Here is a 16,724-nt window from a genome sequence, read left to right on the forward strand (position 1 = left end):
TCTTAGTGTCCTCCTTAGGAGCCTAGAATGACATGACTCCACATTTCCATTCCAGAACTTCCCACTTCTAACGCTTTTCTCCATGATGCCCTTTGCAAGCACTCTGGCAACATAAAATGAGATGCTATGTCTATGTGGCTTATAAAACGCTTTGACTTCAAAGAAAGGTTATTGGAAAAGAGTGTGCTGTGGATTCTACAGGGTTTTTGTTAAATAAAGCTATCTGTATTTTAGGTGATAACAAATCACCTTACAAGTCTTAAAAGTGTTTGCTTTGGGTCCCTTATTATGGAATTTTATCTTTATTTGAGGTATGAAAACCTTACCCGCTCTATAAGTCAGCATTAAGATTGCTACTCACCCAAAGGGAACAGATGCTAACTTTTCATAAAGCTTTTTTTTTTTCTTTTGCCCAAGATCGATTTGCCGGAATTAGACTAACCCAGGCATCTGGGAGGTAGAAACTCTGCAAATTTAGTACCTTGATCCCTTCTGAGCAGTCCACATCTGTCTCTTCCATGCCCAAGAATGAGTGTGTGGTTGCCCAGACTCAAAAACTGCCATGCATTATGGGAAAGAATGGCAGACCTTCCAATTCTACATCACATGCTTTTTTTTTTCTCTTCCCACTCGCATAATTAGTGCTCTTTCTTTTACTTTTTAAAAATGTGCCTGTTTCAAATTTGTATTATTTTTTTCAGATGTCTAATTGCAGTTACGTTCTTTCCCTCTTTGGTCTCCTCCCGCATTTCACATACCAGACAAATATTTAAAGGTCTGTAAAACCAGGCGAGGCTCCAAAATATTTCTAACCGAAACTGCCATAGGTGACAGCACAGGGAAAGAAAGCAAGGTTGTAGGACAAGCATTTGAATAAACTGGGTGGAAATGTATTGGAAAATCTATTTAAGTTCCTATAGCCATGGATGAGGTTTCAATGAGGCATAAACATTCAAGTTCCTGACAAAACCAACATGTTCCATGATCAGTCAAAATATTCTATTTCTCATGGTGCATTGCCTTTTTTTTTTTTAATTAGCAAGTTGCTCTCTATTTTTAATTTTTTTTTCCATTTTTAGTATTCAGGAAGTGAAAGCATTTAAGAACACATTCAAAGTTCTGAGACTACATGTAAGTGAAATATTTAATGTCTGTCATTCATAAAAGTTACATCATTTACATAGGGTTCATTTGTATATAATAAAAATTTCATCATAATGAAAACTTTTCTGGAAAGTTATATGTTAATTTGTTTAACATATGCTTTGGATATACAGCTAAATAGGAATCATTAAAAAATTCTTTCTTCAAATATTCCCTTTAACAATTAAAAAAGAACCTCATTCCTAAATATTTGTTTTCCTTTCCATTTGCTCCTTTGTTTGTAATATCATATGTAATTTGAACTATGCAAAGACTGGATCTTTTCATAGTTCAGAATATATTTGTATACTTCAATAAATTTGCTCATTGCATAGCAAACATGTAAACTTACACAGGATCTATAAATTTTACCCTAGTAATCTAAAAAAGTTGCTGAAATTTTACATGATAGTTTAGTCTAAGGTTTATTTTTTGTTGTATTTGTGTTTTCTCTGTGGTTTTTTTTTAATAAATTTTAATGCATGGGCTAATTGAATACAACAAATAAAAAGTCATAAAAAGTTAAAAACCAAGTAAGTTGCTAGACTACCAGAATTTAACCTCATTATATTGTTTGGATTTTTTTCCCCTAAGTATAACAAGTTGGAAATGTATTGTGCTGCCTCTTAAGACAGTGTTCAAAAGTAATTTCAACAGTGTGTATTTAACATAAAGTTTACTATGTTTGCATCAAATAAAATGTTTATTAATGAAAGCTATTTATCATACAAGAAACAGCAAAGATAAGTCATCATACAGAGATGTACACTAGAAGTGACAGATGTAAAAGTGCATGCAGAGATTTCTGTTTAAAAAGGAAGTAATAAACAATAATTCTAAAATTACTGGGTTTTGATTCCTATTCTCTCAAATGAGTGATAGCTTTTCTTTGAATTTACAATTGGAAAATGCCATTAACAGATAGGACTAATACACATTAGCAAGCAGGTGAAATGGATGTTTTTGGACTTTATTTTACAACTACTGTGCTTGACAAATGTGTGGGATTTTTTAGCAATAATAATTTTCTTCAGATATGGGGTGGGCATATTACTGCCAGGTTGCTCTGGTTTATACACGGCTTAACTAATTTTGTTTTAAACCACATAACTTTAAGCCTCCATTTGTGTTAGACGCCATAAAGAACAGAATCTTGTTAACATTCAGTAATTGACATTTAAGTCTCTCTCTGTCTCTGTCTCTCTTTTTCTTTCTTTTTTTTTTTTTTTTTGGCTCAATAGATTTTAAAATGTATGATTATCATAACCTAATATTGTCTTTGTCTTCACTGCAGTGGATTTCCGATCAAACTTTTCCCCTTCTTTTAATACTTTAGGGAATTTTCAAACGTCGGGATGTTTGGCTGTAATGCCCCAAGATTTGTTCTCCCTGAAAAAAATCATAGTGACAATTTATTAACTACAGAGCAACTTGGCTTTTAGGGGTCTGCAATTTCTATTTTGATTTACAAATATCCATTTGTGCTCAATAGACCTAACATTAAATCTTAATCATAGTTAAGTTTCTTTTCATGCAACTACTTTGTCTGCTAATTATCTTTTTTTAATTCTAAAAATTGGGGGGAGTCAAATCGGTGGGGCATTATTTTTATTGTAAGAAAATACATTTAAAAATAATTCGAGGTTGAATTACATTGCATATGCAATGGTGTGTATACTTAAAATGAATCAGAAGTTTGGAAATCTGAAAACTGTATGTTTGGATATTTAAAAATTGTTTGTATTGCCATTTTAATAGCTTTTACATATAGATATTGGAAACACACTAGTACAATTAAGCCTTAAATAAAACTGATGGGAAATAAAACTCTTTAGATTCAAAATGGTTTATTCACACAAATTTAATAGGATATATCACAATTGTTTGGTCCATAAATATTTAGGGGAAATAGTTTCTATACAATGCATTTATCAATAAACAAAGAAACATGGACAATTTTGCTAGACCACTTACTGTACTATAAACACGAAGCTCAATATATAAGATTATTGAATTTATCAACTATATTTGAAAGAGTGCACAACTGCTTTCTATGACATGTTTGTCCCCTCTAACAGGATACACCATAAAAAGAGTTTCGGAAATAAGAGGTAAAACAGTACAAAACTAGTGAGGTGTCAAAAGGGCTTAAAACAGTTAATTTAACAAACAACACATATATCCTGATTTTTCACAAACTTACTTCCAAGTTATATCATAAGGCACATAGGAGAACTGAGTTATAATTAGTCTACTTAATAAAGTAGATCTATAGTACCATACATTGTTCTGTCAAAGAACAAAATTTATAAGTATCAATATTTTACCTGTAAAAGTGTATTAATAAGATCTCAGCCTTACCAAGGTTGTTTGGTCTGGTTAGTGGTAAATGCCCAAAATGTAATAGAAATATGAAAAGTCAAGATTTAAGCTCCATATAAGATGATAACCACACTTGCTAAATATATAATGGCAATCACACCTTTCTTCTGTTACAGTGTTAACTTATCTTCCATCATCTTTTTTAAAAAATAAGCTACTTTCTGTGCTAATTTTCTAAAGACCCTGAGCAAAAGTTACAATAATGCACTTTAATGTGGGCAGTGAACTGTCAATATGTAACCACACGTTTATACAGCCAGAAGGACACCTTTAAAATCTATTAAATAGCCACTTCGACCACCAAAGGAGATTTAAGGGGTCCAACAAGTGGAGAATATGTGCAAAGTTATTCTTAACAATCCACTAAAGCAAGACATATATCTTGACTTCTTTTTTTATTTTTATTTTTTTTAGGAAATCCACAATCTAATTGGTATTTAACTACAACAGAAGCATATAGATGAACATTCACCACTGCCCAGACCATTAAGATTTTAGCTTAAATTAAAAGAAAAATAATGCTACTGTAAACTAGGAAATATATTCAGATCAGCATCCACGAGGCTTCTGAGTTTATCTACTTTAAGACTAATAACTTTAAATGTGTAATGCCAGAAAAGTTTTCTTTTTCTGACAAATATATCAACCTATGCCAAAGTAAAATAAAGCAAAACAAACCAAAGAATTCTAGTTGTTGATATTAGTCTACTAAGGTTTGTTTTAAACATTATTCATATAGAATGCCAGATACAATATCATGGTACAGCTGAAGCCAATTAATAGAGCTATTATTTAAATTATACTGATTTTTTAACTTCTTAAAAAATTATATTTTGCTTATTTCCATTTTCCCTAGGAAAAAACTAATTTAGAAAGAATGGTTTTAGAACTATCATTTTTAGCTTTAGGTTAAAGGTATAGAATTTCAAACTCTATATGGAATTATCATAGATACACAGGGAGTTTAAATATTTTTCAAATGTTGAAAGGCAAAAAACTAACAAGTTTTCCTGGGACATACATCCCTAAAAGAAGGAAAAGTCACATCCTTAGAACATATTTCCCACCTAATTAATCGTTAATATTTAGAGCTGTTATAGTTAATGCTTTTTGTTTAATCATATTCCTCATTTGTAAGATGAAAGAATAATCAAAACATTTTTGCTTAAAACTAAAGAGAAAACAATGTGAAGGTTTCAAAATTCCATAAGTATACACACAATCGCAAGATTTAAAAAATAACTTTAATTATCTGATTCTTTATTGACCTAATCATTTAATTGGGAATATGATTATTTGCCCATCATTATACCACTTTTTTTTTCTTCGAGATTCTGGAAATAAGTAACATACAATTTTAAGAGGCACTTATTAGAATAATTCAAAAACTCCCCTTACCAACTGAAAGATCTAATTAATTATTTTGAAAAACCATCCAAATACACTTTGTAGACAAAAACAAAAAAAAAAACCCAAAAAGCAATAAAAAAAAAAACACTTTGTAAAGGAGACAATACTGTAAACTCATTTGCCAAGTGGCTGCAGATGCTACACACCAAGCTGTCGTTTTTATTTCCCAAATATCTTGTGGGTTAGAAAAAAAAAATCTGGTAAATAATAAAATAATAATAATTAGAATAATCATAAAAAGAAGAGGAAGAATTAAAAAAAAAACAAAAACAAAAACCAATGTTAGAAAAGGTTCGTTAAGGTAGTTTGTGAGGGGCTTCCGGATTCGTGGCTGTCCATGTTAGAGGTCACAGATGTCACTACAGTGATAGTGGGATTGGTCAGGTCTGTTAAAGTGGTCGCTGTGCCGGGTGGAGTGAGAGCGCCGCTGTCTGCTGAGGGCGGGGCCGGAAGCGACGTGCCGTCAGCTTTATCAACACCCCCATTCTCCTGCCGCAAAAGGTTCCTTCTGAATTTGGCTCTTGCGTTTTGGAACCAAACCTGCAAACCAATCCCAATGGATTTCTTTACCGATGTTTATTTTAGACTTTTGTTTCTCTCTCTCTCTCACTTTCTTTTTTTTCTTTCCTTTTTTTCTTGCTTGTTTTTTTTTTTTTTTTGAAGGTATGTTTTCTTTTTAAATATAATTGTTTATTTTTCTTGGGAGAGAAGGGCTGGGGTTTTGTTTGTTTTTGTTTTTGTTTTTGTTTTGTCTTTTTTTTTTTTTTNCATATATTCCCCCCCAGCATTAACAAGTGTCACTTGGGACAAGTGATGCTTAAGTGGAGATACCACAGACAGGAAGGCGCAGAGATACAGGGGGAAAACGTATCCTGATTCCTTAACTGTTATCTTTTGAGAATGAGGAAAGGCAGGGTCATTGAAAGTTTTGCAGTGTAAGAAGGACTCATATGAAACGAACATCAATGAAACAGATTTCAGGCTGTTCTGGAGTCTGACACTTGGGAAGTATTCTCCACATAGGTCAAACCCAGGGCCACAGACCCCAAGCAGCCAGAAACTGGTCGGTAGAATTTTAAATGCCTGCTCTTTGTCACTGAGAAGTAGATCACAGGTGACCCACAGCAACCCAGTATAATTTCATTCATTGTATATTCTTACCCTTACGAGTTTAGAAAAACAATTGGACAGCAGTCTAACTCCCAGTATTTAGTTTTGATATACAGTTTATTCAAATGGGAAAATACTTGCTACAGTTGGTTACTGAGACACTAACCATGGTTGTGGTTTTTCCAGAGTTGAAAAAAAAAGGGGGGGGAGGTCAATCTGAATTTGGAAGGTCATGGCATGTGAGTGAGGCTGCCGAGAGTTTGCTGAAGTAAAACAGCACCAGCGGCTCCCCCTCAAGTCTGTGCACTGAACCCAATGTGAATGGAAATCTCTAAAGCCACAACTTGTACAAGTGACATCATCCACATTAGCAGAGCAGTGAGGTGAGCTGTACTGGCTTTGGTGGCTCCATCTCTCCATCGATAGGAAGAATGTGGCTGCATTTCAGAAGACCCTGGGTCTCTCTTTGGGCACCCTCCCGGAAGCCCCTGCAAAAGTTCCGCACACCCTCTGGGGAGATAACTAAGGTAAACTAATGAAGAAGCAGTACAGGAAATACCTGTATTGCTCAAAACAGGGAAGAGAACTCTTTTGACTGGCAAGGGTGAGGGAGATTTATACACAGCCAATGATGGAGGTTTCTTACCTGCAGAACTCTTTTGGTGAGGCCTGTTTTCTGAGCAAGCTGCTTGAGGTCCTTGGCATCCGGGTTGTGGTTGATGGCAAAGTAGGATTTCATGGTCCGGAGCTGGTGGTGCTTGAAGGAGGTGCGCATGCGCTTGGTCTTCTGTGAGGGTGGGTAAGGCTGCTGATCCCGGTCCAAGTGGTCTGCCTCATTCTCATTACAACCTGTTGAGGGATCAGTGAACAAACAGCTCAGTGGAAAGTCCTGCACTCGCTGCAGCTTTAGCAGGCTGTGTGATGCTATGATAATAAAGCAACGGTGGGAAAGGCTGTCAACCCAATTGTAAGCTGTATCGAGGCAAGAAAGAGGTTAATTACCAAAGTCAGCCAAAGCTGCCTCTTAATGTGGCCACAACCAAAGTTTATGTAATAGAAGAATGTTAGATAAATCCTCTCTTTTGCATAATGGTTGCTGGAAACCTCAGGAAGATAAATAAGTCACAAGTGTAAAAGAAACATCCAAGGATGAAAAGAAAAAAACTCTAATATGTTTATGCACATTGGCACCCTACACGCTTCTGCACACACACAGTTCTTAGAGACCCCACATTTTGTCTATGTTTGCAAAATGAGACATACTCTCTAAAGGCACTGCTGTTTGTCATTAGGGGTATGAAAACAAATAATTTCCTCTCTCTCCAATCTGAGAGTTTCTGAGAACCCACCAACTAAAGAAGACTCTAAGTCAGTTCCCATTTTTAGCTTTTTCTGATATTCCTAGAGTCTTCTCAATCAGGAAAAAGGTAGTAGCAGAGAATGGGTTAAAGTTACAAACTAAGAATTTGTAGATTTCTTATGTAATCCTAAGAACATTATTTTTTTTTTAGGCTTTTTGGCAATAACCGCTTAACAAGGCAATGCTAGGAAGAAAACAGTTTTCCCTTGGAGTTATTTTAATAAATATTTCCGAAAGAGAAAGAGCCCAGACTTCTCTTCACTCAGTTCATGCCTGAAGCGGTCCCCACAGCCTACAGTTCAGAGGCACTGCTGGTGCTTATTTCTCAGCTCAGATCTTGGCCCTCTTTGCTGTGGATGTTTGTGAGTGGGATTTGAGCTGTGCCCCTGGCTGATCTGGCAGAAAGAGGGTGACATCTCTCTCCCTGCAAAGCTCTGCTTAGCATTGAGGGCAAAACAACCTAGCCTTTGAAACCAGCCTGAAAGTCATTATCCCCAGGATGTAAAGCTGCACATTTAAAAGGTCATTTCCAATAACCTATTGGCTCTGCATAGGAAATATGATTACAAAATGAAAATGTTTTGCTAAATATTTGCTAAAGAGTCAACCAACTTCTCAACTTAAAGGGCATGGCAATTTTTTTTTCTTTAAACCCTTACTTCAGGTATTTATATGATGCATTTTCAGATCTGATCATCCTACATTTTAGTACATTATAATGGAATATCTAAAATCAACCTGATCGTGTCACTTGGTGGTGGTGAGGGGGGTGGGGGTAAGGGACAAAACCTCAATCTGAAGAAAGTAAAACATTTCTTAATATTAACTCTTCTGCTAAATAAAACATTATTTGCCTACTATTCTCTGGTTAGAATTATGTTCCGAAACCAGCATAATCAGGAGAAACAGTAGTTTGGGCCATCAACCAAGAGGTCATGCACATCACAAAATCCATTTAACAAGAAATTTGGTCTGCTGTAAGAAGACATTACATTAGACATGAATTAATGTCTCCTTTGTTTATATTTCCAGAAAATACACAAGTAGGAGGGTGCATTTGGCAAAAGAGCAGATGAGTTCATTGAGGGAAAGATTACATAATATTCACCTTTGGGTCCCCTGAGTCAAGCACAGGGCCAGGACTCAAAAGCATTCCACCAAGATTTTGAATCCTTGTTCATCGATAAAATCAAGTGACTATTAATGCAAAGTCAAGTCAACTTGAGTGGAATCCAAGCTGGATATATACATACAAATGTTGAGCATATCCTTCTTTTTAACTGAGCAGAAAAGTAACATATCCTCAGAGATAAGAGAAAGAATATGTGTTACATCTTATCCTATTTTAACCCAGTGGGGGATATGTTGGGTTCAAATATTCTACAGAATTGCACTTTCATATCCTCAGATGGATGAAACAGCCTCTTAAGACCTACTATAAAACTGTATTTATCTCTAGTAAACTGAGCTATAGTTCACAACCAGATTATAAATGTACCCAGAACAAAATGGTCAAAGAGGCACACCTGTCACTGGAGGCTTCTTCAAAAAAGTTTTCATTCTTACCGTATGTGAGTAACATGTAACTTCTTCTGAACAGCACATCAGATTGAATACTACACTTAGAAGACTTAACTTAGTGTTTAAGTAATGCCCTTAGCCATTCCCCCACCCCAAGGTAATATTGCTTAGAGATGAATGTGATTCCTAACCTCACTATGTACTCATTAGTCTTTTTTTTTTTTTTTAATGTTTTATTTATTTCTAGGAGAGAGAGAGACAGCGCGAGCAGGGGAGGGTCGGAGAGAGAGGGAGTCACAGACTGAAACAGGCTCCAGGCTCTGAGCTGGCAGTCAGCACAGAGCCCGACGCGGGGCTCGAACCCACGAACTGCGAGATCATGACCTAAGCGACAGTCGGACGCTTAACCCACTAAGCCACCCAGGCGCCCCTGTACTCATTAGTCTTTAAAATGAAGTTTATGAAAAATAATCATAGAATAGTTTAAGCTGCTTTTCTGAATATGCATTCTACATTTATTATCACTGATTAAAATCTCAGCAGATACTGTTAGTTCATTAGACACAATTATGGGACTTGTTTCCACACAGTATACAATTCAGTGCATAAGGAGATTATTAGCTCTTTAATAAACAGATATTACTGTATGCTTTTCCTATGACAGTGTTATCATATTCCTCAACTTAAAAGAGCAATCTACTTCTTCCACACAGTAACTCAGAGCATTATCTTAAATTGTTTGTGTTTAACTACAAATGCATTATATAAACTTGCAAGTGATTGTGTTTCCCCAGGGTCTACTTCCAAAGTATATGTGTTTCCCCCCCACCCCGAATTATGAGATGGAATGGCAATTCTCTTAAAAACTGCTTTAAACAACAACCTGTAAGTGCACATCTGACATTATAAAGCCAGTGAGAAGATACAGATTTTTTTTTCCAGTCACTGATGAAATGGTCACCTATACTAAAGTGAGTTTCTGTTCTGAAGGTGTGTAACCTTCTGAGAGCTAACTGATCCCTGGGAGACCACTAGGGGTCAGTGCCAGGCTAACTTCACAACTATCAGGAGCTTTTGAAGTTTGGAATCCAAGAAAACCGAAGGAAGGGAGATTTTAAAAACTGGCAAAAATTTAGTCTCGCCACTAATGCTAAATTATCCAAATAAGAACTGCCTATCCTAGACTAAATCTTCTCACTTCTGGAGGGCTGCATTTCAATCTAGCGTTGCAAATCAACTCTCTAGGTCTCTTTCTAAAATATCTACCTGGGGGGTGCCTGGGGAGCTCAGTCCGTTAAGCATCCGACTTCAGCTCAGGTCACGATGTCACAGTTCGTGGGTTCGAGCCCCGCATCGGGCTCTGTGCTGACAGCTAGCTCAGAGCCTGGAGCCTGTCTTTGGATTCTGTATCTGCCTCTCTCTCTGACCCTCCCCTGCTCATGCTGTCTCTCTCTCTCTCTCTCTCTCAAAAGTAAATAAAACATTTAAAAATTAAAAAAATATATATATCTGCCTGGGATCTGCAGAGGGAGGAGAAACTAAATTAGGAATATTCTCACTAAAAGGCATTTGCCAGATGACAAACGCTAACTGATCTTTGCCAAGTTTCACATCTTCTCTGGACGTCTTTGAATCATAAACATATTTTGTGTAAATGTTTTTAAAAATACATATCAATTTATAGATTTAGTGTCAACAATACTCTTTCGGAGACTAGTTTACATTTAAGTGGAGATGGCAATATGAGATCCAAAGAACGCAAAAATAATGAGTTAAAACTGTGGATCCAATTCATTTTCTACCTTTTAACATGATTTCAATTCGCTGAAGCTTTTCTTTTGCTAGTTTTGTAACAAACTGGCATTAGATGCATAAACATTTTTTTAACAGTGGGGTTGATTTCTGGTCATGTATCTTTCACCCCGTTTCTCTAGATTATTTATTTCCATCTGATTCTGAAGAAGTATGTATTCATTTGTATCTCTAGGAAAAGTCCAGAAAGGATGGGGTGGATACTAATTAAAAGGCATCGAGTCTGGGGTGGTGTGATGTTCAAACTCTGGATAGAGAGGCCCCCGCAACCCTCTTGGCCAGCAGGAGCCAAACAGCATCACCCTTCTCAAGAAACCTGCAGCAGTATTAATATGCAAACTAAAGACTTAAGTGGAAGGAGATTTTCGGGTTTTTTTTAAAGATATAAATTTGTATTCTCTACCTACCATTAAATTCTACTGTCCTTAAAGCACGCAGCTCTTTCTAACATAAAGATCCAAGGTGAAATCAAATTGAGCTAGTTAGATTAAATAAACAGGCGGAAAAAATAGGATTGCTGCCCTGTGGCTAGAAATCTCCACCTTTCTGCACACTTTCTCGGGCTGAGGGATTCCCTCTCTCCAAAAGACTCGCCAGTTATGTGGGTCCCGGCCTCTCGGTCTCTGTCGCTGTCTCTCTCTAATTAGGGCATTAGAGCCTTGGTGAGTGGCTCGAGATTCCGATGTCATCTTCTATTAATAAAGAACAATTAGTGCCCTGCCTGTCCTGCTCCGGGGACCTCGCATCAAAGGAGATGAAATGAGCGCGCTGGGCAAAGTGGCCCCGAACCAAAGCCCCCCGCGGAAGCGCAGCAGGGGCGAGCTCGAGGCTGCGACCCGCAGCCAGGGGTTGGCAAAACCCGGGACCGACACAAACCGGTCCTGGGGGGGTCTGGAGCGAGCTGGCTGGCCTTTCCCCCCTCTATGGTCTAGCGACCCTGGCCTGAACCCTGTAGGGACAAACGTTGCCGGCACTGAGCTCCCTAGTTGCTAATCTCCCTGGGATGCCGCCTGCCGTGCAGTTCCATCAGCGGAGAACCCGGGAGACGGCCGGCCCGAGCAGAAGGCTGGGGAGAGCCCGCTCTTCCTGAGGGGCTTGCCCTGGAAACTCTGGGCTAGGAGCAGGCCTATTAGTTCCAAGTGGTTCACGCTGGCTGTGTGACCATGAGCAAATCATTTATCCTACTGGATAACACTGAGTGACAACGGGTCAGGCACCATACCAGGCACTGGGGACGGGAAGACTAAACCAGCACGATCTGTGCTCTGGGACGTCCATGCTTTGGCTGGTATGTGGGTGCTCATGGTAACAGAGTAGGGTTCCCACAGTCCATTCCAGGAGAATGGACTCCCTCACCTGAGTCTACTTCTTTTTTTTTTTTTAATACTTTTATTTATTTCTAGGAGAGAGAGACAGTGTGAGCAGGGGAGGGTCAGAGAGAGAGGGAGTCACAGACCGAAACAGGCTCCAGGCTCTGAGCTGGCAGTCAGCACAGAGCCTGACGCGGGGCTCGAACCCACGAACGGAGAGATCATGACCTAAGCGACAGTCGGACGCTTAACCGACTAAGCCACCCAGGCGCCCCACCTGAGTCTACTTCTGCTAAGATTCCCAGCCAGGGCTGGGCCAGGCATGGGAAGCCAGTCCTTGGTTTCCCAAGAGTTAGCCTGGGGGCTTTCCAGATCCCCTTTTCCCTCAGTGTCTAGAACTCATAAGAAGAGCTTCCTTCCTGCTTGGAGTTAGATATGGTCTACAAAGTCCATCTCCATCCTCACTGGGAGATGGGGAGCAGGCGCAAGTTACCAACCACGGGAAACTGCTGATTGAGGGAGATAAATGATACGTGTGCTCCCAAAGCAAGGAAGAAAGTGTGCTCTCGGGCCTGTTGCCTACAGTTTGTTTTTAATTAAGACAGAAGGCTGGTGGAGGACAGAAGCGCAGCCTATCACAACACCAAGCCTCCTCAGTGGTTCTGACCTGGAGCTTCCTTCAGTTTTCCAGGGGCCCTGGATGTCCGGGTGGTTTATCACACAGGGAATGAGCTGGCTGGCTGGCTGCCCTGACCTACAGAAGGGGCAGGCCAGCTCAGCTGTGGAGGGTGATTCTTGCCCCTACAGCTGCTTTTCCACCAAGACCAGGAATTTGGTTTTCGACACTCTTGCCAACTGTGTTCCTGATTAACTCTGGGCTGGTGACCACAGCCTCTGCTCCCTCTAGACAGACTGGGGTTGGGCTCTGAAGATTTTTTTTTTTCCAGTATATAGGAAAACCTCCTCCAGGATCTATAATTTGGCTTCCACACAGGAATTGCCCTGGGGCTGTTTTGCTCCAACTGGGAGCCAGAAACTAATGGGCTCATTAACTAATGGGCAACAAGGATTTGGCTCTGCCTGTTTGGGGGAAGTCATTGCAGCTTCATGGTTATGAATGTGTTTTCTGCCACAACCTAAATAAAGGTCTTTCTCTCTCTTCCCTCTCCCTTTCTCCTCCTCTCCCTCTCTCCTCCTTTCTCTCTGGTTTCTCTCCGTTTCCTTCCTTCTGAGTGAAAGGGAGTTGTACTGAGGAAAGAAGAGTGTTAAGCAAAACACTCTCTTGCCAGCAGATCTCAGATAGGACGGGGATTCTGTGGAATCTTCCTCTGGACGGCCGGAGGCCAGGGCTGATACAGGGGTGAGGAGGGAGTACCTGAGTTGTAATTGACGATGTCCACTCCCAGCGCTGGGCTCTTCCGCTTCCGGGGCCGCCCTTTCTGCACGGTGCCAGTGCCATTGAAGTAAGGCAGGGCCAAGCCTCCGCTCTTGGCTGCCAGCTCGGTGTAGCTCAGCTGCGGTGGATACTCCCCTTGCAAGAGGGTCTCGAAGTGGGCACGGCAGTACACCAGGCTGTCCTTCATGCCAAAATGGTCGCCCGTGGTCAGGGTCTTGTTGCAAGTGGAGCAGGTGAAACAGCTCAGGTGGTAGACGGAGTCTCGGGCGCGCATGACCATCTCGGAGGCGGAGATGCCAAGGTGGCAGCGGGCACATCTCTGCACAGAGAACCTTCTGGAAAAACAAACCCGTCAAGTCAGGGCGCTGGTTGAGGCAAAGGCAGGGCCACCTCCCACCCGTGACACCTGGGGTTTGGTCACCAGTGGTCCAAGACAGACACGTAGGAGGGCTCCGGGAGAAGAGGAGGACACGGGTCCATTTGGTCATTAATTGTATTTACTTATTGACCTGCTCTGATGAACCAGGACAAAGAACCCTTACATTAAAATTAGAAGAATCAGGTAACATCCTCAGTTTCCTTCTCTGTAAAGTTAAGATTAAAAAGAAAAGGAAAGAAAAAAACCAAAACGCCAAACAAAACAAAAAAACAAAAACCCGTGCTCGCTGACTTAAATGCTATGGAAAGAATATTAAATTGCAATGCCAAGGATGCAGTTCATCCCTTACAAAATATCCTACGAGGGGTGGTATTATTATTATTATTATTTATGGATGTGTGAGTGTAAGTGAAAGCATTCAGACAGACGCTTTTGCAGAGGAAAGCTTATTCTTTTTTAATCACCTCTCTTCCTCTGGTTGACAGCAGAGCGGGGTCACTTGCACATAACTGTTCTCTTTCCCACTCCAGAAAAATAACTGGGAAGCAGCAAAAAAACATCCCCGGAGTTTACCCTCCAGGCTGGCCAGCACGGTTCTAACTGCCGGCAAAGGGAACTCACAACTGAATGGCTTAGATTTCACCAACGGTGATTATTCCTTTTCATGGTCATTTACGCAGTTCCCCGCCACCCTTGTGAAAACCTAACACCCGGACTGGGCTGCCTGGGCCACCAGTTCGTTTCCAAGGTGCGGATCTCTCCCCGTTCGTACTAAACGGAAAAAAAGAAAGAAAAAAGCACTCCGCTTCGGTCTCGGTCGACAGACACACGTGCATTCGGATTCCAAGATTTCCCCAGATTCCTTCTACCTAGCGGTGCAGTGTCGGGAGTGGGCGGTGTTCCCTGGTAGCTCTGGACCTTGGGTGTTCTTGCCACCCATCCTCACCGCCCTTGGTGAGGGTGGCTCAGCTTGAAGGCGTCCGCGGTGGACTCCCCCGGGCTCGGGATGGATGGTAACAGTACCCCGGAGGGGCGAAAGGAGGCGGACCGAAGGGGAGCCTCTCGGGCTGGGCAGGTGGCCGCGCCAGGTGTGCCGGGGCGTAGGGGATCGATAGGTGCGGGAATACCTGTAGTAATCCTCCTTGCAGTAAATGCTACCGTCCTTGGCGAAGCAGGTGAGCTCCGACTCGAGGGCCAGCTTACATTCACAGCACTTCAGGCACCTCAGGTGCCACTGTTTGTCCACAGCCAGCAGGTAGTACCTGTCCGAGATCTTGCCCCCGCAGCCGGCGCAGAGCGCGGGCTTCTCGGGGCTCAGCGGGGGCATGCCCTGCAAGGCAAGCACAAGGCGCCGCTGAGAAGGACGCGCGGTGGGGACGCCCTGCTCGGAACTCCCTCCCCGAAGCGCGAGCTCAAGGCGTTCGGGGGCGCACCTCCAGGGGCAGGGGCCACAGCGCAAAGGCACACGTCGGGGAAACGTTCCCCTCTGCGACTCGCTCCGTTTCTGCAGCGTCTGCCTGGACCGGGCGTTCGCATCCTCCCGGGACTGTTAACCTCAAGACGCCTCGGCCACCTCGAGCCTCTTTTGAAAAACGCTCGGACCGCACGGAGCAGAGTATGGGCGGATGCTCCCAAACTCGAACGCACACGCTAAAAATTGTGGCTTTCAACGCACACAAAATAAAACAACGGAAATGTTTACTGGGGAAGAGAAAGGAGATTTGGACGAACACAGACTGTTTTCAAGCCCTTCTATTTCTTTAAACTCCTACGGGCAGAGTTAAGTTAAAGGGAAGGAAGTGATTAGTATACCTGTGCTCACAATCTGGCCGACTTTGTGTTGATCTGGATATATTTGGCAGGTCTCTATTTTTGCAGGGAGTTCGGTCCCCTGCCCAGTAAGGGTGTAAAGTGCCTCTTCCCAGAAGGAGCCCGTGGTCCGGTCCCCTCTGCACCGTCCCTCTTTCCCCGGCACCAACATACCCAGGAGATCTGTGTCCTGAAAATCGGGTTAGTCCCCAGGTTAAGCTTCCCGCCCCGCTGACCAACCGACTAGGCTGAGGATGAGGAAGCCTCACCTTGACGAGCCCAGCCCCGCCACGAAATAAGAATTTGGGTTGCTGTATTTTGTTTGTAGACAGGGCAGCCACAACAAGAAGGGACGAGAAAGTGGCCGCCGGACACTTCCCTCAAGACTATCAGGAAGGGGTCGGACTTTCGCGCAAAACTTGGGCGGCCCTGGAACAGTCCAGCCTCGTCCGCGACTCAGGGCAGCCCCCACCTCCTCCCCGGTACTGAATTCGTGTCGCAAATGTGGACACACGCACCAGCTCGGCTACTCGGCGGAATCCCAAACCCCAGTGACCCGCTCAGGGCAGGGGACCGGGCTAGTCTGAGCTACAATACCCGGTGTGATGCCGAAGGATGTGCACAGCTCTGTGTGGCTGAAATCATTTCCGGAGACTTCTGTGGTTCCCCCCCGCCGGCTGGTAAGTGGGAAAGGGAAGGACACCGATTCTTAATTGGTTTTCTTTATTAATCGGACACGACTTTCATTACTATGAATATTAGTAGGAGTGGTCGTTAATTACACCGTTTAAGGGTCGGAAAGTTCTCGCGACGGGGCTGGGTGCCCGCTGCTCCGGATTTTTTTGCTCGGTTCCCCCAGCACGTTCCACCCGCCCGGCCCGGAAGTCGAGCGCCGTCCGGGTTCGCTAGAGGGGCCCAGCCCCGCCGCCNCCGGGCCCCCAGCGCTCCCGCCCGGCCCGGCCCGGCCCCTCGCCGAGGAGGCGCCCGCAGCCGAGGGGGACAGGACCCCAGACCCTGGGGGCCGCAGGAGAGGACCCCCCGCCCCGCTCTGCGGGGAGCAGCCGCGCAGAGTTGCGAGCTCAGGGTCGCGGT

General features: G+C 42.4%; 1 protein-coding gene across 3 annotated transcripts in view; it reads right to left on the minus strand.

Moving 5' to 3' along the window:
- Window positions 1-2,475: 2,475 nt before the first annotated feature.
- The window catches only part of LHX9 (LIM homeobox 9), a 19,390-nt gene continuing 5,141 nt past the window's right edge, over window positions 2,476-16,724 (minus strand). For 2 of the 3 annotated variants that reach the window (XM_077775115.1, XM_077775114.1), the window contains 4 exons: window positions 14,951-15,153; window positions 13,424-13,779; window positions 6,692-6,894; window positions 5,218-5,475 (listed from right to left, as the gene is read on the minus strand). In XM_077775115.1, the coding sequence (XP_077631241.1) occupies window positions 5,218-5,475; window positions 6,692-6,894; window positions 13,424-13,779; window positions 14,951-15,153 (1,020 nt within the window). Of the gene's footprint in view, window positions 2,533-5,217; window positions 5,476-6,691; window positions 6,895-13,423; window positions 13,780-14,950; window positions 15,154-16,724 lie in introns of those variants that run through there. The other variant, XM_077775116.1, reaches the window with a different exon arrangement.

This window comes from Crocuta crocuta, unplaced genomic scaffold (assembly GCF_008692635.1).
Source record: "Crocuta crocuta isolate KB4526 unplaced genomic scaffold, BGI_CrCroc_1.0 scaffold207, whole genome shotgun sequence".
In the NCBI taxonomy this organism is placed as follows: Eukaryota; Metazoa; Chordata; class Mammalia; order Carnivora; family Hyaenidae; genus Crocuta; species Crocuta crocuta.